At 50.3% G+C, this 26,108-nt stretch overlaps 1 protein-coding gene across 3 annotated transcripts in view; it reads left to right on the top strand.

Moving 5' to 3' along the window:
• EXOC6B (exocyst complex component 6B) overlaps positions 1–26,108 on the top strand; it is a 221,059-nt gene that overhangs the window by 91,025 nt on the left and 103,926 nt on the right. The window contains exons 7-8 of one of the 3 annotated variants that reach the window (XM_035103722.3): positions 12,903–13,079; positions 16,492–16,560. In XM_035103722.3, coding sequence (XP_034959613.1) covers positions 12,903–13,079; positions 16,492–16,560 — 246 coding nt within the window. Of the gene's footprint in view, positions 1–12,902; positions 13,101–16,491; positions 16,561–26,108 lie in introns of all 3 variants that reach the window. The other 2 variants (XM_088660760.1, XM_035103719.3) reach the window with 2 other exon arrangements.

The raw sequence follows: 26,108 nt of genomic DNA, 5'->3' as shown, positions 1-26,108 counted from the left end.
CCACGTGATGAAATATAGTCTGTGGTGTTGCTCTTCCAATCGTGTTTTATAGCTGAGAGCCACATGTAAGATGGTTATAAAAGTTTTACTAGACAGAAGTAGCAGGGCTAATTTTCAAACGGCAATTTCTGAAGGAGATGTTTGTTTTGGCATTTTGTATGTAGTTAGGAGTTCTGCAGTCTTTAAATGCAAGTTAACACCTGGATGCTTTGAGTCTGAAAGTGAGAGAGGTCAAATGTACCTTTGCTAAGCTCCTTGAAATCCTGGAATGTATTGGTCTGTCAGAATGGAAACAAGTTCTGCTGGGTGGGGTGGTTTTTTTTGGTAGTTCATGAAGCGGTTGGCATTGTAAAGAGTTCTGTGAAACACGGGATGCCATGTTGCAAACTGGATATTGATTTTTATTTATAATTATTGCATTTCTGGATTGCTTCCTATGAAGCATCTCAAAGTGATTTCGCAATACAGTAAGAACATAAATAAAACAAGTGCATGTATATATAAAAAGCTAAAGCAATATAACATATAAAGACAATTTCAAATCCAACACACATACCAAGGGGGGAAGAAGTACCCGCTTGGATAACTTGCTAGAAGAGAAGCCTTGCAGCAGGCAGGGAGCAGACCATGGAGATGGTTCCTGCCTGACATGTAATGGGAAGGGAGATCCTAAGGGGAGATGCCACCACACTGTAGGCCCCGTTCTGACCTTGTGTGGAATGGACCTTCTGATGAGATGGTGCCTGCAGGGTGCCTTTTCCTGCAGTACAGCGTTCGGTTGGGTTTATAAGGGGTGAGAGGTAATACGATGGCAATATTCTGCCCCAGGGAGCAGTTGAGCTGCCACATTTTGCACCAGCTGCAGCTTCCAGGCCAGCCTCAAGGGCAGCCCCATGTGAAGTGCATTGCACTAATCATTCCATCCGGGAGGTTACCAGTGCATTGGCGACAGTGGTCAGGTTGTCTTGGTCCAGAAATGGCTGTACCGGTAGCTGTCTTCCAAGCGAAAGCTGGCAAAAGACTCTTCTTGCCACTGCAGTCATCTGCGCCTCTGGCAACAGAGATGGATCCAGGAACACTCATAGGCTATGAACCTGCTCCTTGGAAGAAAAAAGAGGCATTCAGACAAAAGGCCTCTACGCTATATAGGGATGTGTGGAATGGGGTTATTCCCCATTTATGGTTTAGGGAATTGGAACCCTGAGAGTCACCTAGCCTGCTTCTGAAAAGGGCAGCATCAAAATCAGATTGATTATATTCTCTGCAGCCAAAGATGGAGAAGCTCTATACCAGGCATCCCCAAACTGCGGCCCTCCAGATGTTTTGGCCTACAACTCCCATGATCCCTAGCTAACAGGACCAGTGGTCAGGGATGATGGGGATTGTAGTCCAAAACATCTGGAGGGCCGAAGTTTGGGGATGCCTACTCTATACAGTCAGCCAAAACAAGACCTGGAGCTGACTGTGGCTCAGATCATCAGCTTCTTATAGCAAAATTCCAGCTTAAACTGAAGAAAGTAGGAAAAACCACTGGGCCAGTAAATCAAATCCCTTATGAAAACACAGTGAAAGTGAGGAACCAGGTTTAAGGATTTAGATTTGGTGGACAGAGTGCCTGAAGAACTATGGATGGAGGCTCATAACATTATACAGGAGGCAGCAACGAAAACCATCCCAAGGAAAAGGAAATGCAAGAAAGCAAAGTGGCTGTCCAACGAGGCCTTACAAATAGTGGGGGAGAGACGGCAGGCAAAATGCGAGGGAGATAGTGAAACATACAGGAAATAATGCAGATTTCCAAAAAAAAAGCAAGGAGAGACAAGAGGGCCTTCTTAAACGAGCAATGCAAAGGAAAACAACAGAATGGGAAAAACCAGAGATGTGTTCAAGAAAATTGGAGATATGAAAGGAATATTTTGTACAAAGATTACCATAATAAAGGACAAAAGTGGAAAGGACCTAACAGAAGCAGAAGACATCAAGAAGAGGTGGCAAGAATACACAGAGGAATTATACCAGAAAGATATGGAGGTCTCGTACACCCCAGGTAGTGTGGTTGCTGACCTTGAGCCAGACATCCTGGAGAGTGAAGTCAAATGGGCCTTAGAAAGCACTGCTAATAACAAGGCCAGTGGAAGTGATGATATTCCAGCTGAACTATTTAAAATTTTAAAAGATGATGCTGTTAAGGTTCAATAGGTACCGCTCTGGCAGGAAGGTAAACGGCGTTTCCATGTGCTGCTCTGGTTCGCCAGAAGCAGCTTAGTCATGCTGGCCACATGACCCGGAAGCTGTACGCCAGCTCCCTCGGCCAGTAAAGCGAGATGAGTGCCGCAACCCCAGAGTCATCCGCGACTGGACCTAACGGTCAGGGGGCCCTTTACCTTTACCTTTACCTTTAGGAAGGGTGAATTAAGGGCACACCTTGGCAAGGAGGAAGGCACCTGTATATTCCGGAACTGTGTGCTTTGTATAGAGAGCGAGAGTCACTCTGGTTGTGGGGGCATAATGTTTTCCCAGGGATCTTGTCCTAGTTCCCCATCGCTCTGGCTTTCTTCATCTTCCTAGTTCCTTAGAGTCAGTGTGCTGAGGCAGCCTTAAAATAAGAGCAAGGAGGAGCTCATTAGTAGACCTGTTTAAAGCTTGATAAAGACTGAATAGCAGGAGTATTTTGCAACACTGTCTTCACAATGTTTTGGAAACACAAGCTTTCTGATTATGTCTAACCATATGTTTTATTTTCTCTTTTGTAAAAGAATTTAGAAATGGCAATAAATACCTAAAAACCTAGGAGAAAAGGCTGTAAACTGCCTGGAGCCACTTTCAATAAGCGTCGTTAAGCATGCTGTACATGGAAAAGATTCTCATAATAATACTAATGAAGCTAACTTGAAACAAGATGTTCCATGTTAGCTGCTCACAGTTCAGCCTAATTAACTGTACGTATAAGTTCCCTTTGTCTTTCTGTGGCACCCTATCTACTGAATGGAGAATGTGGAGTGTTTTTGATATTGCCGTCTGGTATGAGATGATTGTGCATGATAGAACTGTACACCCATTCTTGAAACGAGTGTGCGGTTTTTGCTTTTGTCTTTTTGCAGAACACTAGATTTTCTCTCATGGGTTTCCCACGGCAGAGAGAAGGGGAAGGAAGCATCTCACAGCCAGGCATAAAAATGTGCCCATGAGCACAAGGCTCTCAGCACAGTAATTCACTCAATCACTCGGTCTCCTGAAGAGGTGGCAGGTGGGATGCCTGGCAAAGAGGAAGTTTCCCCAGCCTAGAGGACAGATGGGCAGAGCATGGGCAAGTGGCACTTAGCGTTAAGTGCAGGGTTTGAGGGCTCCGCGTGGCTCAGTGGTAGGGCATGCACTGTCAGCCAGAGATGAGGAACCTGTGGAGACTCTCCAGGTGGTGTTGGACTTCAGCTTCCCTCAGCCCCAGCCAGTGTGGTCCAGGGTCAGGAATGATGGGAGTTGTAGTCCAGCAATTTGTGGAGGCCCCCAGAGGTTCCCTGTCCCTGCTGTTAATGCATAGGCTCCTTGGATCTTTGGTCACAGGGGTAGGAAAACGCTTGAGGTCCAAATTCCGAGGACACAATATTGGACCAGATGGACAGCACAGCTGCAGAGATTAAGGGTGACTTTTGCAAAAAGAAGCTCTGCTTCCTCAAGCCTTTCTTTGAGAGTTCTTTGAGAGTGTCAATAGACATGTGGGCAGGGTGATCTGGTAGCCATTATGTACTCAGACTTCCAAATGCATTTGGACAGAGATCCTCACCAAAGGCTCCTGAGTAAACTTAGCAGTCATCATCATCCATCAACAAAATTTATTATTTATAAAAGTGCCTAATACATACTAGACACTGTGCAAAATAAAAAGCAAACCACAAGCTCCTGCCTGCTAACGCTTCGTCTAAAACACAAGACAGGAGGAGACAGGAGGCATTGGAGGAGAAGGGGACGTCATGGGATAAGCCACGGGCCTCTCTTCTTAGTAACTGGTTTAAACAAAGAGTAGGAAATTCTCATAATGGAGGGATGTAAGAAGCTGGGAATCCCATGTTGGTGGCAAGGAACAATCTAGGTGTACAAAAACGGAGAATTCCTGTGGGCCAAGATCCAGGTTTGGGGCACGTGCTCTTTGCAACTAAAGCATGTTGGTTCTATGTGGCTGTTTATCTCATGTCCCAAGCATTTTCAGTGGGGCCTGTGCTTTTTAACTTGTTCATATATGATCCGGAGTTAGGAATGAGCAGATGACATCAAACTGTGCAGGGGGGGGCAAGAACGAAAAGGGATTGTGAGGAGCTCCAGAAGAATTTTTGCGGACTGGCAGGGGGGGGGCATTAAAATGGCAAATGCAGTCCAGCGTGAGGAATTGCACTGTGAAGGGGGTGCCATCCAAGGACTGCCCCTCCATCCCATGGCACGGGTCTTCCACAAGAGTAGAATCCTTTTTTTTTTAAAGATCATTGTGTGCTTTCCTTTCATGTGACTTAAGTAGCGCCTGACACTTAGCAGATCAATTTCCCGGGGAATGTATTTAGCAAACCAAGTAGAATTTCAAATGCTGCCAGTGGCCTGGGCATCCTGGAGACCTTATTGGACACATGGTGGGGAAGCCCCTGAGAGGGAACGATTTTATTTTTTAATTTTTTGCTCTGGTTCTAAATAGAACCACAGAATTAAATATGAAACTTTAACCTCTCACCTTCCTGTGAGCAGCTACATAAAAATAGCACACTATGCAATCAGTAACAATTGTTGGCATACATGATAATGGTGGCAAGAGTTGGGAGGGAATGAATAATATTCTGACCTTGACAAAAAGGTCCAGTTTGTTTATGCAGTTCCATCAAAGCTTGCAAATTATGCAAGGATTAACGAAGGGGCACTGTGCTTTACTAGAAAAGCACATTGAACAGGGATGGGTATTCTTTGCCTGTTTTGCTTATTATAGTCCTGAAATTAACTGCAGCTTTATCTCTAGAGCCACTGGCTTTTTCCTCTTCTTAATAGAGTGTTTAAACAGTGCGCGCACCTCTCCCCCCACTTTTTCTTGGAAGAGACGCAATATCTGGGGCTGTTGTGGCCAGGTGGGGAGAGACTTCCTCAAGTCCTGCCCATGCCCTCCCGCTTTGTCTTATAATGAAATGTACCGTATTTTTCTGTGTATTAGATGAGTTTTTTTGACTCAGAAATTGTGTCAAAAATCTGGGGTCGTCCAGTACACGGAGAGTGGCATGGCGCGCCCGCCAGCCAGCCGGTTGGCAGGAGTGCAACTCTTTGAGAAAATAAATATAGATCTAGCTGCGTGGGGGGGGAGAAGCTCAACAACTTTGGGCCATCTCCCCTCATTTTCTTAAAATTGAGTCTGCAAAAATAGGGGGGCGGAGTTATACATGGGGGCGTCTTATAGACGGAAAAATATGGTGTCTCTGGATCCATTCCCCCAACAGACATGAGAGACACCCTCCGCCACACATGAACCCCAAACAATCTAAGCCTCATCTATTCCACCCGGCCATAGCAGAGGCAGGACTGCAAGACAGGCTCTCCATCATCTGTGCTGAGGGACCAGCATCTTCTGGCTCCTCCTCTCCGGGAGCACCTTCTACTCCACCTGGTGATTAGTTCTGTAGCAAAGAACGAGTGGCATCCTTTCCCCTCCTCCTTTCCAAGCCCCTTTTCCTCTTGTGTCATGCCTCTTAGACCGTAAGCTTGAGGGCAGAGACTGTTCTATTTATATTTACCAACCACTCCAGGAGCCACTTTTCAATGGAAAAACATATTTTAAGTACAACGGCATTATGGAATGGGAGCATCAAACCCCCCTCCCAAATTGCCTTCCTTGATCACCAGCTAATAGTCCCTGATAGTCCAGATGTGGGGCTGGATTTTAGTTAGAACTTGAGCCAGGAGCCATGTCAGTGTGCTGAGTTTACACCTTGCCTTCATAATACCCCTCTTATCTGATCTTGGGAGGATTTTATAGCTTTCAAATGCGTCTCTGGCAGAGGCCCAACAGCACTGTCGTTTTTTATTAACTTTCTCCTCTCTCCTCTGCAGCCAGCCTGCTTTCCGTAATATTGTTTTAAGGAATATGTATTCCATTGCGAGAGGGATATTGTGAAACGGTATTTTAAAGTTCTGCGTCTCAGTCCATTAGAGGGCTCTATAAAACAATTGTGGCAGCGGCAGACTCTCAGGAACTAATCAAAACCACCGATGAGAGCTACGGAGAGCCTTCAGCCCTAATAAATCTCCCTTGTCCTCCAGTGCTGCCGTGCCTTATCTCTGGGCTCATCAGGAAAGGGCCAATTAGCTGCCCAGATTGAGAGTAAACTCTCTCTGTGTGTGCTGGCGGGCGTGTGGAAGTGACAGGAGAGCGGAGACATTTGCTTGCACTCAGCGCTGCAATAAACCAGGAGTCCTTCCGGCTCGGCTTGTTAAGGCCGTTTCTTCTGGTGAGAGATCAGAAAAAGAGAATAACGGAAGGAGCTGGTGGCAGCTTTTGATCAGGGAGTCCAGTTGGGAGCCCAGCAGCCAAGCGTGGCAGGGAGAGGTTGGTGGCGGCAGCAGCAGCAGCAGCAGCAGCGCACATTGCAAGACCCGGCGCAGCTCATGCATGGTAAAACAGGCAGTGTTAAACCATCCGGAGGCAATCATCTACCAACAGGTGACTTGCAGCAGAACGGTTCAGGGAGTGGAACGTTTTGTCCCCAAGACCCCTTCACCTCACACTTTCATGGCCTGGTTTCAGCACTGCCCATCCTGCCTGCTTCACCCAATGGGCTTCAGATATTTGCATCCTGCTCAGCTGGTTTGGGGCACCACAGCAAGAGGCAGGGTGGGGGGTTTCAGCAACATACCCCTATTATTGTTGTTGTTGTTGTTGTTTAGTTGTTTAGTCGTGTCTGACTCTTCGTGACCCCATGGACCATAGCATGCCAGGCACTCCTGTCTTCCACTGCCTCCCTCAATTTGGTCAAACTCATTTTCGTAGCTTCGAGAACACTATCCAACCATCTCGTCCTCTGTCGTCCCCTTCTCCTTGTGCCCTCCATCTTTTCCAGGGAGTCTTCTCTTCTCATGAGGTGGCCAAAGTATTGGAGCCTCAGCTTCACGATCTGTCCTTCCAGGGAGCACTCAGGACTGATTTCCTTCAGAATGGATAGGTTTGATCTTCTTGCAGTCCATGGGACTCTCAAGAGTCTCCTCCAGCACCATAATTCAAAAGCACCAATGGACAAAACTCAATGGACAAAGACAACAGGCATTTTTTTTATTTACCCCTAAACCCGAGTCTAAAGCTCCTGCTTTCGCCCTCTTCTTTTGAGAGCACTGGGAGCTTCCTCTGAACACCACACTGCTCACGTTTGTGCTGCCAGCCCTGAAGATGCCCTTTAGGAAGTCATGCCCAGGAGTGCTTTGGGCCGTTGGAGGGCTTTAGCTCACCTTGTTGGGGGCTCAACCCTGGGGCCTGATGCCTGCAAGCCATGTGAATGGCAACCCCCCCCACCCCCTCAGTGCTGTGGCTTATGTTCCCAGACTAGGAATGAAAAGAGCCATAAAGGGAGGGGATGGGAGGTACGTGGTCCAGGCACCTTTTGGTGTTATTGCTCAAGGTGCTGGAACCAGACAGGGCTCTCTCGACACCCTCCGCTTGCAGAGGACAATAAAAGGGGTGGGGGTGGGGGGGTTGCTCCAGATTGATTGCCCCTCTGTGAGATGGCTGCTTTTGCCCAATAGTTGAAAAGGAAAAGGAAAAGGGCTGCCTTTCATGTAAACCACACCAAAAGGTAAAGGTTTTCTGGTCCTCCCTCCCTCCCGAGGTTCCTCTGATTTCTGAGGGCGGGTGGAGCATCGCCGGGCTTTGATGTGGCTTCCAAGTGTGCCTCTCCATTGGGCGCCTGGCAGATGCCTTTATGCGAAACAGAACGCGGAGAATCGAAATGTGCCGGCCGGGCAGGTCATTTTTCTTTCTTTATGTGCAGTGTCAATTACAGTGCAGAGAGCTTCCTTCCCAAATCCATAACGGTAAAGGGATTGGGTGTGTGTGGGGGGGGAAAGGTGCGGGTCCTTCATGGCTGAGCGGCCCACGTCCTCTAGCCTTTTCCTTCTGGGCTGAGATCTTGCAGGAGGGGAAACCGAACCCCTGGTAATTCCATCCAAATTGGAGGAGCTAAGAGCGCCCGCCTGCCCGCCCGCCCGCCTGCCCGCCCGCCTTTGCTTAGAGACTGGGTTGTTCTGTGCAGTTCCATCCACTTAGCTGGGGCTCTGGAATCTCCTCCCATGGAGCGTTTTTTCCATAAATGGCTCTAGGGTTCCATAAATGGCTCTAGGTCTGTCCCTGGTCTCAGTTAGGAGGGCACAAGCCATGAGTCTTCTCTTTGGAGGGGGATGAGATGGTGGGCTGCTTGGCGCCTGGGGCTTCGTCATGGGGGGCTGGAGAGGTTAGTCATGTAACTCCCTGTGGGGCGCTCACCTTCTGTGGGACAAACCCTAGGGAGGTATGATGTGTTCTCACTCCATGGTGTGGTCCAAAGGCCCATGAGGCCACCCCCTTGCTGAAGCTTAGCAGGACTGTGTCCGGTCAGTGCCTGGCTGACTTTGCCACTTGGGTTCCAGGATGGCAGAAAGGCAGGATGCAAGTGGAAGAAAATAACCCTCTGAACGTCAGATTGAGGGAACATGAATCATAGAATCATAGAGTTGGAAGAGACCACAAGGGCCATCCAGTCCAACCCCCTGCCAAGCAGGAAACACCATCAAAGCATTCTTGACATATGCCTGTCAAGCCTCTGCTTAAAGACCTCCAAAGAAGGAGACTCCACCACATTCCTTGGCAGCAAATTCCACTGCCGAACAGCTCTTACTGTCAGCAAGTTCTTCCTGCCTCATGGAGCCCATTTGGCCTCCTCCATGAGAAGTCCAAAGGGTGGCAACAGGAGAACAGGCCTTTCCTGTGGTGGCTCCCCATTTGTGGCATCTTCCTTGCATATCTTTAAATACCACACAAACTTTTCCTCTTCTCCCATGCCTTTGGCTAAAGCAATCTATGACCTTTTAAACTGTGTGTGACGGGATTATTGCTTGTTCTTATGTTGCATATTATTGTGCTTTTCTCTTTAAACCACCCTGTGATCGTAGGCTGAAGGAAGGTATGGAAACTAATAAGTTTAGACCTGTGCTTTCCAATGTCTGAATGGGGGAAAATCATGTAGAAGACAGAACTTGGTGAAAAACGATTCCTAGGCCTTTTTGCTCTGCATTTTTAACTGAACCAACTTGATTTGTCTTTTCTGGACTGACCAAAGTTCTTCTCTGAATTTTGCAAAAACAGTCCTTGGCGCTGAAAAAGGTAGCAAAATGCATATAAAATACATATTTTGCAGCATTATAGTTTTATTGTGGTATAAAAATCTTGCTAAATAAAATAACAGCAATAAGTACACAATAAAAAGCTCTAAGCAGTTTACATAGAATAGTAGAAAATATTCATTAAAATAGCAATAAAAACAGACCTTAAAAACAGAAATAATAAAATTATCAAAATGTTGATAAACTCACGGGTTTTAAAAAATAAACTTACATAATAAAATTACATGCTTATGTAGGCTGCCCTGAACAAAAAAAAAACATTTTAAGAAGGCATCAAACATTTCATTGTGCATTTTATATCTGAGTTTCATGTAATCTTGTATTGGTTTGGCAATAAAGAACTATAAGAATTTTTTTAAAAATAAATAAATAACTGAATTTAAAATATCTTTAAAGATAATTTGAATTATCTTGGATTATTTTTTTTAATTGCAGTTTTGAAATCTCTTAAGAGCAATAAAGTTACAGTTGCCCATCTATATAGTCTAACTCTAACACTTTAACTCCAAAGCATTTTGATCTGCAATGTGTACCTAAGCAGGAAAAATAATGGCAGAAGGATATGGAAACATAAAGGAAGAGAGGTGTGTATGCAGAACTGACCTGCCCAACCCTGCGAGGAGGATAGTGCGCAACTCGCTTTGGCTGCTCTGACCTGCTGTGCACGGGCAGCGAACTTTCCCCGAGTGCTTCCGACTTTTGGAAAACTGAAATATCATTGGGGCTAATGAAACTGTGAGCTGAGGTGCACGTTGTGAATGCTGCACTTAGACAGAGGTTTGCCCGAGTCGCTTGAGTCTCAGAGGAAGGAGCTGGTTCCCTTCTCTGTTGGAGGGGTGTAATCAGAGGGCTTCACAAGGGGCTCCTAATAGGATTCCTCAAGAGGAATCTGTAGATACCAAAGACCAGGGGGGTCAGCAAACTTTCAGCAGGCGGCTGGTCCACTGTCTCTCATACAGTACCTTGTGGGGGGCTGGACTATATTTTGGAAAAGAAAAGAAAAAGAACAAATTCCTATGCCCCACAAATAACCCAGAGGTGCATTTTAAATAAAAGGACACATTCTACCACTTATACAATAAAAACCATCAAAACCAGTATTACAATGCGTAAGACCAGACATTGCTCCGTAGATGTTCTCTTCAGCGTAGACCCCTACAAAGGCCTGGGTGAACAGGGGCGCCTTCAGCAACCCCGATGCTTGCCATATATTGGGAGAGGGAGAGGAAGGATGTCTGCAGCTGGAGTGGCACCACAGCAAAGACCCCGCCCCTGCCCAGGGCACAGTGTGCTTGCCCCTTTGGCAGGGCCAGAAGAAGGGCCTCCCCTGCAGATGTGAGCCCAGGGTCAGGCGGGTACCTGGGTCACAATTTGCTCAGGGCTCTGAGCACCCCAGTCCTCTCCCTGATGTGGGCCTGGGGATGTGCAGTCAGCCAGGGCAGAGCCTTGTGGCACTGCTGCAATGCGGGCGGTCCGGGAGAGAGGGCAACATGGAGGGGCAGTGAAGGAGAACCGAGAGATGCGCTTGAGAGCAGGAGGGGCTTGGGGGGCTGATGGTGACAGAATCGAGGGATGCAGGAGGCAGTGGGGCCAGGAAGGTAAGATGGAGAGAGGCTGCTCAGAGCTCCAGGGGCAAGGGCAGGGGAGAAGGACCCCTGTCTTTGTGGACGTGTGTGTGTGTGTGTTGCATAAAGGGGAATGGGTTGCAGGAGAGCCTGCTGTGTTTTGCCACTAGAGGTCAGGGCTGTGCTGTGGCACAAGGGACTTGGCTGCCCAGGGTCCTGCATGGTCTCTCCATCGGGACTGGAGGTGTTTTCGCACTGACTTTGACCTCTGAGAATGCCTTAGATTTGGGGCAGACTTCCAGGCGGAGTTTGGGAATGTTGAAGTCCTCTTGGACTTCAGTGGGACTCCAGCGGGTGGAGCAGCTAAAGATTTGTCTCCATGAGTACCTTGCAGTGAAAGCTCTCATGCCCCCATCCCCCCCCCCGGCACCCTGGGTGATTTCACCCTGATCTTGTGTCTGTTGGTTATTTCTGTGGGTTTGCATGAACCCGCTTGCACCCACCCACATATTATCAAAAGCTGCTCCAGTCTCTCCATATGAGAATATTTTACTGTGACAATCCAGGTGTGATGAAGGCATCAGTGGGGTTCCAAGGCCTGCAAAACTTCTTGTCTGTTCAAAGATGCTCACTTTATTCAACCTGCCCTGTTCCAGGGGCAGCACTTTGCTCCTGCCACTGACCCCTTGTGGATTTTATGCTGTGTGGTCACAAGAGACTGCTTGGTCTTCTTGCCTCCAAGCTGAGCCATCTCCTCCGGCTGTGGCTGAATGACACCTGCTCCCTTTGCACGGGGAATCCTTTGCTCCCTTGCTCTGGAAGGGCTGCTGGGATTGCAGCTGGCCCTCCTTGCTTGTGGTCATGCCCAGCCAGTTCCCATTTTGGAGACCAGGGCATCAGGGAGGGAGGGAGGGCCCTGTGTGGGATGGGGTGGTCAGCTATGGGGTCCCGGATCCTTGAGGCCCCTTGCAACCATTGGATTCCTGCGGGCACAGTTTGAAGTCTCTCCCTTCCCCCGCCAGACTCTCCCTGTGAAGCATCCTAAAGTGCTTCGCTGCAGCCAGCTGTTTCAGATGTGAGTGAAGAGTGGGGCTTGCTTGCCCCCTTCGGTTCCCTCCAAGCTGGGCTTTTGAAGACTGTCTCTGCCTCCTAATCCCCTTCCAGTCACATCTATATAGACTCTGTCAGTGCACACATGCACATTTGAGGCTGGTGGATTTTCCCTTCTGTCATGGATATGGTGTTATCTAACGAGAAAATCCCTGCTCCCTTTCAAGCTGTCAGTTGAGCTGCAGAGCTCAATGGCATGTTTCTCCTCCATTGAAAAAAGAAAGAAGGAAAGACATGAAGCTTCCCCCCCCCCCAGCTCCTTGCAGGCTTGTCCTTCCCCAACACCCCCTTGTCTTGTGCTTCCTACAGATTAAAACATTAGGATTACGAACTAATTTGGGGAAACTGGAGGGGGGTGGCCCGCCCTCCCTCCCCGTCAAACTGAGCCTTTGGGGTAATCCTGATCTGAGCATCTTGGCGGAATACATTTTGCAGACGGCGTCAATCAACTGTGCGCGATTCAGATTTCCCAGGGTGCTGTGGGAAGAATGCTTCCATGGATCTCTGGGGTCCAGATGTGGGAGGCTTTTACTGACATGGGATGAAAAGGGGAACACATCCAAAAGCAAAGTAACTCTTGGTCCTTAATGCATCCGGTGACAGCTGCCACATGGCTGCCGGGCCATCCTCAAGGCAGCTGGCCGTAAACCGATCAGTCTGGCAAAGATGATTTGTGAAAGGAGGCGCCATTGATGCAGCAGCACAGCCTCCCGGGCGGGGTAGAAATGGAAGAAGGTAAAAGCAGGAGTTGACTCGGTTGTGTGGTGTTCGGGGCACAAGCATCCGTTCCAAAATAAGATGGCGGCAGGACTTAATTTCCCCAACGTTTGTGTTTTGTAGGCTCAGCAGCAAAGGAACCTGGGCAATGTTGTGTCTCAGCCCTCAAAAGCTGGCGGTCGGCGGTTCAAGAAGGATGCTTCTGCAGGATCAGAGCCAGAGGTCAAAAGCACAAGCCCAACGTCCGAGCAGGATTCTGGGATCTTGGATGTCGAAGAAGAAGAGGAGGAGGAGGAGGAGGCAAGTGCCTGCCAAGCGGAGGTGGGCTTGGCACGTGGCTCGCCTGGTGTGCCAGCCCTCTGGGGAGGAGAGAAGCAACCCCCTTGGACTTGGGGTGTGTGGGCCCCCTGGGTGCGCCTTGGATGGCTGTCAGTGCCAGGCTGACCCTAAACTGGCCCTTTGTGCCCCCTGGACATTCAAGGTTTACCGGTGAGCACTTTGATTCCAAGAGGGAAGTAGCGCCTTCCCTCTCTTCCTGCCCACCCCCACCCCCCATTTCAGTTGCTCCCTGTTCCTATTGCAACCTGACAGGCGCAATTCTCTCAGACAGCCAGAAGATGGCTGGGGAGACTCACCTTCCAGGGCAAAGGAAGACCCTTCACTTTCCAGAGTCAACCACTCGCTGGTAATTTTTGAAGAAAATTAATGGAAAACCAAGGGATCTATGCACATTGTCCAGAATGGAAAACTTAAGTCTCTGTAAAATCACCTTGCTTTTTAAAATCCCTTCTGTGTACCAAGCCTCACTTTCCAGGTTGCTGCAGAGCTGAGGTGCCTCGCCCAGAGCCCTGTACAGGTCAGGATGGGCCCCCACGGCAGGGTGGAGACCTAGGTCTGGCTGGTGGGTCAGATCCTTCCCTTCCCCACCCCTTGCAGGGCAACTCCTTTCCCTTCTCCGATGGGAACCCCCAGAGGTCAGTCCCCTGATGTCACAGAGGCACCAAGTGATTGGCACCTGCCATAATTCAGAGGAAGTCTCACAGACAGCTGATTATACAGCAGCCTCATTTGAAGATGCACTTTCTGTACCAGCCAGCTGATTGGTGCCTTCAAAGAGGGTTGTTGTAATGCTATAGGGAGCCTCGCCCGCCACCCGCTGGATGGTCTGCTGAGGGGAAAGTGCTCCTGGAAATGGGACAGTTTCTCCTCCCCTCATCAGAAAAGTGGTTGGGATTCAAAGCATTTCCTCCAGCAGGGGGAAGGAGGAGGAGGAGGAGGAAGAAGAAGAGAGGCCTAGGGACGGATTGGCCGTGGGGCAGCAAATCTAGAGGGAATCAATTGCCAGGTGGAGAAAGGTCTGACTGAGATTGGACAGCAGTGGAAATGTGTGGGTTTGCATTTGAGGAAGGCAGAGCCATGTGGGCACTGGGAAGCCATTAGTCAGAAGAACCACTACTTGACCCACTGCAGGAGACATTTCAGGGGGTTGAACTAGATGACCCTTTGGGCCCTTTCCAACTCTACAATTCCATGATTCTGTTTTATGACCCAAAAGGGAAAAGCTGCTTCTGGGCATTGTCTCAGAGTGCCACCTGTGAAGGAGGTGGTTGAATGCCTGCCTGCAGCTCTCAAGCACTGGGGAGCTGCCTTATACCAAGCTAGCCTGGTGCCAGCCGGGTGCTTTTGGCTACATCCCCCCGCCAGTCGACCTCAGCTGATGTTTCAGATTCCGGGAGCTGTGTGTGGAAGGCAGCAGGTTGCAAAGGCTGGTCTAGCTCAACTGGCATAGCTGCCTGGGGCCTTAGGTGGAGAGGAGTCCTTTTGCTGCCCCCCCCCCCCCCGGAGATCCTGAGATTGGGCTTGGGACCTTCTGCAGGCAGCCACTGAGCTGCACCCTTTGAGGTTGGCTGTGGCTTTCTGGGGTCTCAGGTGGAGAAAAGCCTTTTGCATTGTGTGCTCCCTGACCCTTTTGAAATCGGAGGGGGCAGGAATATATGTATGCAACACACACTCTCTCTTCTGCTGAGCCACATCCCTTCCCCAAAGAGTTCAGCCATCAAAGGGGGTTCGCAACGTGAGTTTAAAATAATGCAATGCCATAAAAGGCAAACTCCAAAGCTGTAATTGTTTCAGCAGCAGCAGCGTCAGAGGCAAGCTCCATTTCCCCCTTTCTCCAGCCACCTTCATGAGCAGATGACCTTTGCTATTGACTTCACTGAGTTTTTTAAAATTGGCACTCCACCTTTCTTCCCATCACGAATCCATGGCAGTGCCCCCGTGGCAGTGTCCCTGTGGTGTAGTGGTTAAGAGTGGTAGACTCATAAGCTGGGGAACCGGGTTTGCGTCTCCGCTCCTCCACATGCAGCTGCTGGGTGACCGTGGGCTAGTCACACTTCTCTGAAGTCTCTCAGCCCCACTCACCTCACAGAGTGTTTGTTGTGGGGGAGGAAGGGAAAGGAGAATGTTAGCCGCTTTGAGACTCCTGAAGGGGAGTGATAAAGCGGGATATCAAATCCAAACTCTTCTTCCAAACTCTTCTTCCCTTCAGGCATTGACCAGGCCTAGAGAGGGGGTGGCCTCATCCTGTGCCTTAGGCCAGGGCTTAGGGGCGGGGAGTTTCCCACAGAGCTGGGGCAGTGGCGGAGTGGGTGCTGCTCCTGATCTCTGACCGCCTTCCCTCATGTGAGAGGAGGGTGCTTGCAAGAGGGCTCTTAAGAAGGACCTGAGAAGGACCGAGTTGTGCAAAGGGGAGACTACAGTCAGGAACCGGCAGTGGGTGCTGTCCTTGGTGATGAAACTGACGTTGGAGCAGGGGGTGCCGAAAGGGGGCATCAGCAAGGGAGGAAGTTCTTTGGGGAGCAGGAGCCTTTCTTCCTGCCTGTCAGAATTAAGTTTGGGAAGTGTTGTGCCAATGGGGAAGGGCCGTAGCCCATTGGTAGACCACCTGCCCAGCTTCAGTCCTACCGAGAAGGCCCTCTGCCTGGTTCCCTGTAACTTCACTTCTCACAGTGAAGGAACCACCAGAAGGCCCTCGGTGCAGGACCTCAGTGTCTGGGCTGGACGATGGGGGTGGAGATGCTCCTTCAGCTTTGCTTTTGCTGGCATTTAATTTCTCAGGGGATCAGTCCTTGTGGAATGACATCCCCTGAGCTTGCTTTGCCTCCTGGTTTCCGCTGCCTGTCCTGTCCCTCTCCAAACTGGAGGTTGAGGTGAGCGGTGAGAAGTTTGACAATCCCTGACAATCTGTGGGGCTTTTGACACACAGGTTTCTTTCCGGATAGGTGATCATGTAACCAGCCGTGGGGTGGACTTCCTATACCCCCCAGATAGAACAAAATAATAATAATAAAAACTCCTTCCAGTAGCACCTTAGAGATCAACTAAGTTTGTTATTGGTAAGAGCTTTCGTGTGCATGCACACTTCTTCAGATACAAAAGCTCATACCAGTAACAAACTTAGTTGGTCTCTAAGGTGCTACTAGGAGGATTTTATTATTATTTTGTTTTGACTACGGCAGACCAACACGGCTACCTACCTGCCCCCTGATAGAGGCATTTCTGGAGGACTTGATCTGTGACCCCTCTGCCTCCCTCCTGACTTCCACCGCAGCTTCTCCCCTTCTCTTTCTCCCCACCTCTCAGCCTAGTCCATGTCACCAGAAATGTATCCATGTTTCAGCTGACCTGTCTGCTGCTGCTCATATCGTCTTAGGTGCCCGGTGCCCAGGATTTGGTGGACTTCTCCCCCGTCTACCGCTGTCTGCACATCTATTCCGTATTGGTAAGTGAGCTGCCATCTCCCCTCCACCTGTTACAGGAAAAATGTCAAAAGATGGTCTGGAATCTTTGAGAAGTTGTTAGATGATTACCGTACCAGCCCCCCCTCTCTCTTGCAAATTTTTTGGGTGTGTTTTGCATAAGACATCATTTTTTTCCTGACAAAAGGGTGATTTGGAAGGTATGGGGGAGGGTGTTTTTTCTGCATTTTTCGTTTTAGATTTGGTAAAGCCAAATCACCTTTGGTTCGCTCTGTTTTCTGGGATCACATAAGAACAGAGGAAGATTAGGCTGCATGAGGTCAATGGCCCACCTAGTCTGGTGTCCTCTTCTCACAGTGGCCAATCAGCAGCCGCAGTGGGAAATTTGGGAACCAGAGCAACTCTCCCCTCCACCTGTGGTTTCCAGCAACTGGGATTCAGAAGTATTGCTGCTTCTGACCGTGGAGGCAGAGCAGAGCCACCCTGGCTAGGAGCCCTCGATAGCCCTCTCCAGGAATTTGTGTAATCCTCTTTTATTTTTTGTATAATATTTTTATTAATTTTCACAAAAAACAAAATAATTGCATTAACGAAAAAATAAACAAAACAAAACATGGAATTAGTGTAATCCTCTTTTAAATCCATCCAGGTTAGAGGCCATCACTGCCTCCTGTGGGAGCCAGTTCCATAGATTAACTATGATCTGTGTGTGTGTGTGTGTGTGTGTGGGGAAGTCTTTTCTTTTTTGGTGTGTCCTGAATCTTCCAACGTTCAACTTTCTCGGATGTCCATGCGTCCATGGCACGCATCATTTTGTACACTCTTATCATGTCTCCCCTGACATGACTTTTTTTATCATGGATATAGAATTACAGTTTTAGAGGGCACCACGAGGGTCATCTAGTCCAACTCCCGGCAATGCAGAATCTTTTCAGCGAATGTGGGGTTTGAACCCACAACCTTGGGATTAAGAGTCTCATGTTCTACTGGTTGAGCTATCTCTTGGGACCTTAGTTTAGAGAGAAGTCCCAAATGCTATAACCTTTCTTCACAGGGGAGGTTCTCCACCCCATTGACCATTTTGGTCCCCCTTTTCTGAACCTTCTCCAGGTCCACCAAATCCTCTTGAAGAGATGCAGCCAGAACTATACACACCATTCCAAATGCAGCCGCACCATAGATTTGCAGAGCCGCATTACTGCTCTCCAGGGCCCCTGCTCTCCCAGTGCCTACTTCTACAACTCCCCCATTCAAATTTTCAGATTTTTTCAATTCCATCCCAAGATTTCTTCTGATCTTGACCCTCCACAGCTCTTATCCCCTCCACCCCCCACAATAAAGTCTAAAAGCCACCTTTTGGATTTTAAGCGCCAACAGTCTGGTTCCATCCTGGTTTAGGTGGAGCCTGCCCCTTATGCACAGGCCTGGCTTGCCCCAGAAACAAATCCAGACCCGCCCCCTCCCCTCCTGACGCCATCGTCTTATCCATGCCTTGAGACTCCATAGCTGCCCCTGTCTGCCTGGCTCTGCACACAGACCCAGTAGCGTTTCAGAGAAAGCTATCTTGGAGCCCCCCGGCTTTCAGCATCCTACCCGGCAACTTCAATTTGGCTTCCAGGAACTCTAGAGTACATTGGGAGCAATGTGCGCCAGGACCACTGTCTTCTGCACAGCAGTATCTACCAGGCTATCTAGGCAATGAGCAACACCCACAGTCTTCCCGCTAGGCAGCAAATTCACCCTGCGGCCTCTGTGCCCCACACCCCACTATCTTACCCGCCTAAAAATCACCCACCGCCGGGACCCCTCCAAGTGTCCTCTGCACGAGAGCATGGCTGCTTGTCCTCTGGGGAATGGGTCCCATCCGAGGGATTGCCCCCCCTTTCTCAGAGTCATGCTTCTAGGAGAAGTAGCCATTGCCTTTTCACCTCCTGTCATAAAGTCCCTGCTGTGTTATAGCAAACATGCTGATTATCGTCCTGCATTCCTGCCGGGAGGCAGACATCCCTGCGTCTGACACATTCTTCAAAGGCAAGTCTGACTCACCCGGCACAATTTAGGCCAAACAGCCTCTCAAGGCCCATTGAAACTTTTACGGCAAGACTGCAGAGTAGCTCTGGAGTTTTAAAGCCTGTGCTTGTGAGGTGGGAGAGGGGGTGGAACCCGGGTTCAAGTCAGTTGCTGTTGTGCCCCATCCCCAAGCAGCAGCTATCGCAACAGGGAAATGACAGGAATTGTACAGGGGGTAAATGGTAACGTTCGAAATAGTCTTGCTGTATAAGGGATGGGGGGTCTGGGTGGATTCTCCTTTACCAAGTGGCACCTGAAGACCCTTGACTGGCCAGAGGGACGCCCCCCCCCCCAACACAGGATGCTGTGCCTGTTCAGGAATGACACTCATGGGCCATGGCTTTCCTCCTTGGGGTATTGTGTTTCTGTTAAGATTGTGGTGCGGTGCATTTTTCCTCCAGGGTGCTAATGTTGCTGCTCCTAGGGACTTTTCTGACCTTCTGCTCGTGGGCTCACCTTTTAATTCTGTGTAAGATAAAGGGATGTGGGTGGCGCTGTGGGTTAAACCACAGAGCCTAGGGCTTATTGATCAGAAGGTCAGCGGTTCGAATCCCCGCAACGGGGTGAGCTCCCGTTGCTCCGTCCCAGCTCCTGCCAACCTAGCAGTTCGAAAGCACATCAAAGTGCAAGTAGATAAATAGGTACCACTCCGGCGGGAAGGTAAACGGCGTTTCCGTGTGCTGTTCTGGTTTGCCAGAAGCAGCTTAGTCATGCTGGCCACATGACCTGGAAGCTGTACGCCGGCTCCCTCGGCCAATAAAGCAAGATGAGTGTCACAACCCCAGAGTCGGTCACGACTGGACCTAATGGTCAGGGGTCCCTTTACCTTTAAGGACCCCTGGATGGTTAAGTCCAGTCAAAGGTGACTATAGGGTTGTGGCACTCATCTTGCTTTTCAGGCCGAGGTAGCTGGCGTTTGTCCACAGGCAGCTTTCTGGGTCATGTGACCCGCATGACTAAACTGCTTCTGGGGCAAAGGGACACCATGACAGAAGCCAGAGCGCACGGAAATTCCGTTTACCTATATATCTACTTGCACTGCCGTGCTTTTGAACTGCTAGGTTGGCAGGAGGTGGGACAGAGCAATGGGAGCTCACTCCGCCACAGGGATTCGAACCGCCAACTTTCTGATTGGCAAGTCCAAGTGGCTCAGTGGTTTGGACCACAGTAAGACTGTGTTACTCTTGCCATTTGAGCAGGTGAAGGTGTGTCTCGCAGGTGCCAAAGTTCCTGGGCATCTCTGATAATGTCCTGAAGCCTTAAGCCCTGGGCCAGAGGTGGAACTCTGAGCTGCAGTCAATCCAAGTTCCCTGGTAACTTGCCCACTGTGGAATACAGGACCACAGAGGTTTTTCTGCATGTGTTTCTAGAGACGGACTAACGGGTACATCTCCCTGTTTTGGGGTGCTCCCTTGGGACACAGCCTCTAAATAATGGGTGTCCAGAATGCACGAATCTGCTTTCGGCCAAAAGGCAGAGAACCAAAGGGGTCCTTCCCACGGCGTGTGTCGCACAGCAATTGAGCCTGGCCTGAGAATGACCTGGGAGGGCAGCTGTCCACTTCCCTTGACCTGTGGCTCATTCCTGAACAGCTTTGGAGGCTGTGCTCTCGGGGAGTGTGTGGTGTCAGCGGCCAGGCAGGCACCAGAGAAAATGTTCACATCGGCTCTGGCCGGAAGGATCATAACGTAACAGTTCTAAGAAATGCAAATATTTGTCATTTACAATAGCGTTATCTAAGTGCTTAGCCTGCAGTTGAAAAGGCCCACTTTGAATAAATACTGCGATATTTATTATTTTTAGTGAACCCGACCTTCCTGTCACCTCACTTTTATGGCTGAGCAGCTTGTAAGTTCCCAAAGGATTATTTGAAAAAGAAAAAGAAAATCCTGCTTCTATCTGCCAGTCCTCCTTATCAGCAGGGTAGGAGTTCACATATTGTAACACAAGGTCAGCGCTCGGTCATGGTCTTGGAGGCAGGGCCAGGCACCTGTAAATCCTTCTTCCTTCACCAGCGGAGGCAACGTACAATATCAAACAGGCATGGAGACTTTTCAGGAAGTGCTGAACTTTGGCAGGAAGGGCAGGCGGGGGCGGGGGCGGGGGGGGGGCAGAAGCAAACCAGGGTCAGGCTGTGGTGAACAGAGAGTGGACTCTCTCTCACATGACTGGGGACAGCAGACTCCAGCGAGGACTCCCACTTTCTCTTCTGCTCGGGGTGTGTGCGTGCAGAATCTTTGCTCAGGATCTTCTCGGCCGTAGGGAATCAAATCAACTAATGTGCCTTATCAATACTTACAAGCCGAGTGAGCGGCAGGGTGCTGGGCACCCCCAGCCAAGAACTCGCTCGCAGCAGCTTCCACGGTGCACACAGGCTTCTAGCCTCCAGGCAGCTGTCCACAGCTCTATGCAGCTTATGGACCCTCATCTGATGGGGCACACATGCACAGCCTGAGGCTCCACCCCATTCAATTGTTGGTCTTCAAGCCCTTCCTGGTTCTGGAAGATGGTGGGGGTGGGGAATGGTGGAGGGTCTATTGGACCATCCCTCACTTGCCCAGTCTCTTCTTGCACGCCTGCCTCCATCCCGGACTGCCCTGACCCTTCCTCCTCCCCCTGCCCTGGTTCCTATCTTGTGGGTGGTGCAAACCCCATAAATCGTTGCCCCCCCCTTCTGGACCGCTGCCTCTACCACACACTTTTCAGGGTCCCAGCAAGCAAGTTTTGTCTCTTGTGAGCCTCAGAGCAGGGGGGCTGCTTTCTCCGACAAAACAGGTGACATGAGGATGCTCGGGTCAAAGCCAGAGGATCAGACTTCCTCATGTTTTTGTAAGTCATGGGCTGTGGATGGCTCCTAGCTAGGATAGCTCTGCTCTGTCTCCACGGTTGGAGGCAGAAATGCTTCTGAATCTCAGTTGCTGGAAACCACAGGAGGGGAGAGTCCTGCCCCTGTGCTCAGGTCCGGCTTGCTGGTTTCCCATTGAGGCATCTGCTGGGCTCTGTGAGAACAGGATGCTGGATTAGATGGGCCACAGGCCTGATCCAACAGGCTCTTTTTGTGTTCTTAAGTGGCAATCTGTTGGTTTGGGTCAGACGTGTAGGTACCATTTGGGGAATGGTCGTGTGTTGCATGTGGGGTACCCCTTGTGTGCAAAAGGGGCCAATACTCCCCCCCCCGTATTGTAGGGGTGGCATGGAACAGGAAGGCAGCAGCCCTGTGTGATGATGCCAAAGGCACGCGATTGATGGAGGGTGCCTTGCGCATGAAAGATGGCAGCCAGTTCCTGATCAGCATCTGTAACGCTCTTCCTTCCACCCTCCGCCTGTTCCTATGATAGACCTACTTGGAGGGTCTTACCAGCCATGCCTCAAGACCCCTTCTCTGTCCGCCCATGAAGTCCTTTTGTGGGGGCCCAGCCCTTGCCCACCCCACTCCTTCCTGCATTTCTAAGGTTGGGCCCCTTCCAACTCTGCAACTCAAGGGTTCTATGGACATTGTGGCTGTTTACAGCTATGTCCCGGGAGTGGCAAAACTAGAAAGCAGAGCTTCTTCTCCCTATGTTCTCCTCCTTCTCTGTCTCCATCTGTCTCTCTGTCTCTCTCCACCCCCCTCCTTCATCTCAGGCGCCCCATCAGCCTGCCCTGGCCTGTCTCTGAGCCTCCTGTCCTGACTTGGCTGACCTAGCGGTGCCTGGTGGAGTTAGATAGCTGTAAACACGGGGCTGAGATCATAGGGAATGGCTGAAGGGAGATGCTTTGTGCGCTGCATTGATAAGGGCACAGGAAAAGCCATTAGAATGAACAAGTGTCAGTGACCTGCGATAACCGCTTTGGGCTGGGGGCTAATGGAATCTGGGGAGCAGCAGCCGCCGCCAGAGCTTTATTTCTCTCTCCACCCCCACTGCCCCCAGTTTGCCCCTGCCCTGTTGCTCACAAAACCCGGCGGCTTGGTTTTTCACAGGGGTGTAACATCGCTTCCATCACAGCCGGCTGCAAATCCTCCTTGCAGACTGGTTCACAAGCAGCCCGTGAGTCTCCCGGGACTGAAAAGGGAGAGCAGGCAGAAGGGAAAAGGGAAAAGAGCTCCGCAGCTCCTGCAGCTGCTGTCCAAACACCAGCAACCCCTTGGCACAGTCAGGGAAAGAGTTTGGAAATAAGGATTTGAGTTGACCTGAACAGGTTTCTCCCCCTGCCCTAGCGAGGCTCCCTGCCAGAGGCAGATTTAGGGCCGTGCGACTGCTTCCCCCACCCAGGGCGCGGGAGCCAAGTTAGGGCTTTTAAAGCTTAGGGAGGGAGGCTGGAGGGCTCCAGAGCCTTGCACCTCCTTCCCAAAGCCCAGCGCCCAGCGCCTCTCCTCCCCGGCTTTGGGAAGGCACCACAAGGCCTGGAGTGTGTGTCAAATGTTGGCCTTGCATAGGGCACCCTGTTTCCAAGGCCCTCCCCGGGTGGGATCTTGGTGGGTGGAAGGGAGCAGAAGGAGCGAATCTCAGGAGGTTAGAGAGGATGACCTGAGTGAGGGGGTGTCCAGAGAATGACTTGATATTCTGATGGAGGCTTCTCTTCCTTTGCTTCAAGTACAAAAGAAATAGGTGTGGGATTGGCCAGGCTGGGCGGGGCAAGAGGGAGAGAAGGAACCAATGACCAAGGGCTGTAGCTCATTGGGGGGGGGGGCACATGCATCATATGGATGGCAGCATTTCCCAAGATGGGCTGCAAAGAGCCCTGTCTGAGACCCCTGGGAGCAACTGCCCCTCAGCCTGGACAGCCAGGAGTTGGACGGGTCAGTACTCTGACTTGAGAAAAGACAAGTTCATCCCAAGGCCTCTTCCTCTCTGTTAATTCGCTGGTTCTCAGCCCTTTCTGTGTCCTGCACTTCCTTCCTTCCTTCCTTCCTTCCTTCCTTCCTTCCTTCCTTCCTTCCTTCCTTCCTTCCTTCCTTCCTTCCTTCCCTGTGTCTATGCTTTGGGGGCTGTGCATTGCTGCTCTTCTGCAACCAGCTTTCCTGGGTTTCAGTGATTTGGAGAGTTGCTGGTTGTTCTTCCTCCAGGATGCACCCGTGTCTCTTTAAATACAGAGAAATGATTGGTATCCAGTGCTGCTTTTCACGGCTGTTCACAAGCAGAGGGTGAGCAATGCTTGGGGCCTGCTTCTGACACATGCGCCCTCTTCCAGGGCCCTTGATTTTGGATGTGCGCATCCAGCTAACAGTGGACACATCTGGATAGACAGCAGTTCTATCTCAGCAACGGGGAGAGAAGAGTCAACAGTGATTTCAGGTGTGGGGAACCCCTGGCCCTCCAGATGTCACTGAACCACAACTCCCATAACCCCTGGCTCTTGGCCATGCTTGCTGGGGCTGGCGGGAGTTGTAGTTTGACAACATCTGGAGGGGTCCCGTCTGGCACAGAGCTTTCTGTGGTTGTGCTTCTTAACAGCCAACTCAAAGCAACTGAAAAATGCCCGACACTTTTGACTGCAGTCCCTCTCCTGATCTGATATGTGCCAGATATTATCCGCATTTCGCAGCGTGCTCAGCAAAGTGCATTTGGCTGGGCTCTGGCCTTCCAGGAATCTGATAGCTGCAGCCCATTGGCCTGACTCATGTGAGCCTCATCCCTCCGTGTTGAGGCTGGGATGGAGCTTGGCTGCTTTGTCTCCTGGCTTTGCCAAGCGCTTCGGAGAGAAGCAGTCACAGAGGTGAGGTCACTTGCCTGAAGATGGGCAAAAGTGGGGAAGATAAGCCCCAGTGCCCGCTGGGGAACCCCTGTTGTTTTAGTTGCATGGCTTCTGAAACACACATGTTCCCCACTTCTGCCTGTGGATTTCCTTCCCTCTGTGTGATGAAAACCTAACTGAGCTGGGCAAATCCCTTTTCTGGATCCTGACTTTGCAAGTTAGGGCACCCTTCAGCACGTAGCCCCCTTCTGCTTCAAACCACTGAAGCAGGCGCTGGGGAGCAGGACCAGTTGCAGATTCCCTTGTAACGCCTAGAATTAATGGATTAATGGACTAAGTTGCTATTCGTATCTCCAGAGATGATGAGCAGAGGAAAGGCCACGCGGCAATGATGGCCCACTGACTCTTGAAACAGCAGGCAGCAGCATGAGAGGGAGAGGAGTACATTTGAGCCGTGGGCCTTGATTGGTGGACATTCAATGAAGTTGCATGTTGGAAGATCAAGCAAAGTTGCATGTTGGAAGATCGAGCAAAGATAAAACAAAGTCCTTCACATGTTGCAGAGTAAACTCTGGAAGTTCCTCCCCAAAGAAGCAGTAATGGCCACCAACCAGGATGGCTTTACAAGAGGTTTAGACAAATTCATGGAGGAGAGGGTCAGCCATGGCCACTAGCAATGGGGGGGGGGGTATGCTGTGCCTTCACAATTGGGAGGCGGCGGTGCTTCTGAATCTCAGGAGGGGAGAGTTGCTCTTGCACTCGGGTCCTGCTTGCGGGTTTCCCACAGGAGGCATCTGGTTGGCCACTGTCAGAACAGGATGCTGGACCCCGTGGGCCACTGAGCGGCTCTTATTTATCTTTTTGCGTTCTGATCTCTGGCTGGAGGAGAGAAGCAGGAGAGACCTTCAGGGTCCAGCTTCAGCTGCTGTCCTTTGAGGATGAGAATGGGCTTGGCTTTAAGGCTCTGGGTCTCCCAGGGCACTTGAATTGGCATCTGTCCCTAGTCACTTCATTGGAGGAGCGTTAATGAAGAAGGAAAGGGCAGACGGGGCTGGCACCCTGCCTATCATGGGGTGAAAGGGGCCTTGTTCGCAGCCCCTCTCAAGAGCAGCTTTCAAAATGTTGCCTTCTTTTGAATTCAGTTGTCCTGGGTAGGTTTGTGAAGGAAGATTAACCTCCCCGCCCCCCCATTTCCCTGCAGTGATTTGTAATTGAAGTGGGCACACAGTGGGGGTGTGGGGGTGGTGGGACTCTCCTGATTTCTGTGACTTAGGGCGAAACAAATGACCTCCAGGAGGCAGGAAAACGCACCTCCTGCATTAGCTCTTGGGCTTTGAGCTCTGGAGTTTGGGCTGCACAGGAAAAGGACAGCCTGCTTGCCATGTGAAATTGGAGTTGCCCTGCACGTCGTTTGCATGTCATAATGATCTCTTAAATCATAAAATGTGTTCCTTGGGTCGCCAGAGGTTCTGGCAAGAGAACAAAAGTTCCCAGACTTCTCTCCTCCCCCCACGCCCTTCCAGCGCATGTAATACCCTTGACTTAAATACCAGATTCATCTTGTCCGGGGGAAGATGATGTGGATACAAGGAAATGAATGTTCAGTAAACAACCGACGTGGGGTCTCACCTCCTTGCAAACTCTGTGCATACTAATCAGGATGAAGGCTCAATAAAAAGGTCACCTGGAAGTGACCTTAAAGCTCAGAAAATAGACTTTTATTCCAGTGTCTATTACGCATGGCAACTAGTTGTCTTCAGAAGCGAGGAAATCTCCTGCTGCCTTCTGCCAGCGCCCAGGAGCAACAGATCCCAGAGCCTGGGCT

Source organism: Zootoca vivipara, chromosome Z1 (genome assembly GCF_965207765.1).
Source record: "Zootoca vivipara chromosome Z1, rZooViv2.hap1.1, whole genome shotgun sequence".
Taxonomy (NCBI): domain Eukaryota; kingdom Metazoa; phylum Chordata; class Lepidosauria; order Squamata; family Lacertidae; genus Zootoca; species Zootoca vivipara.
Note: the sequence above shows the minus strand (reverse complement) of the source record. Positions and strands in the feature narration are given on the sequence as shown.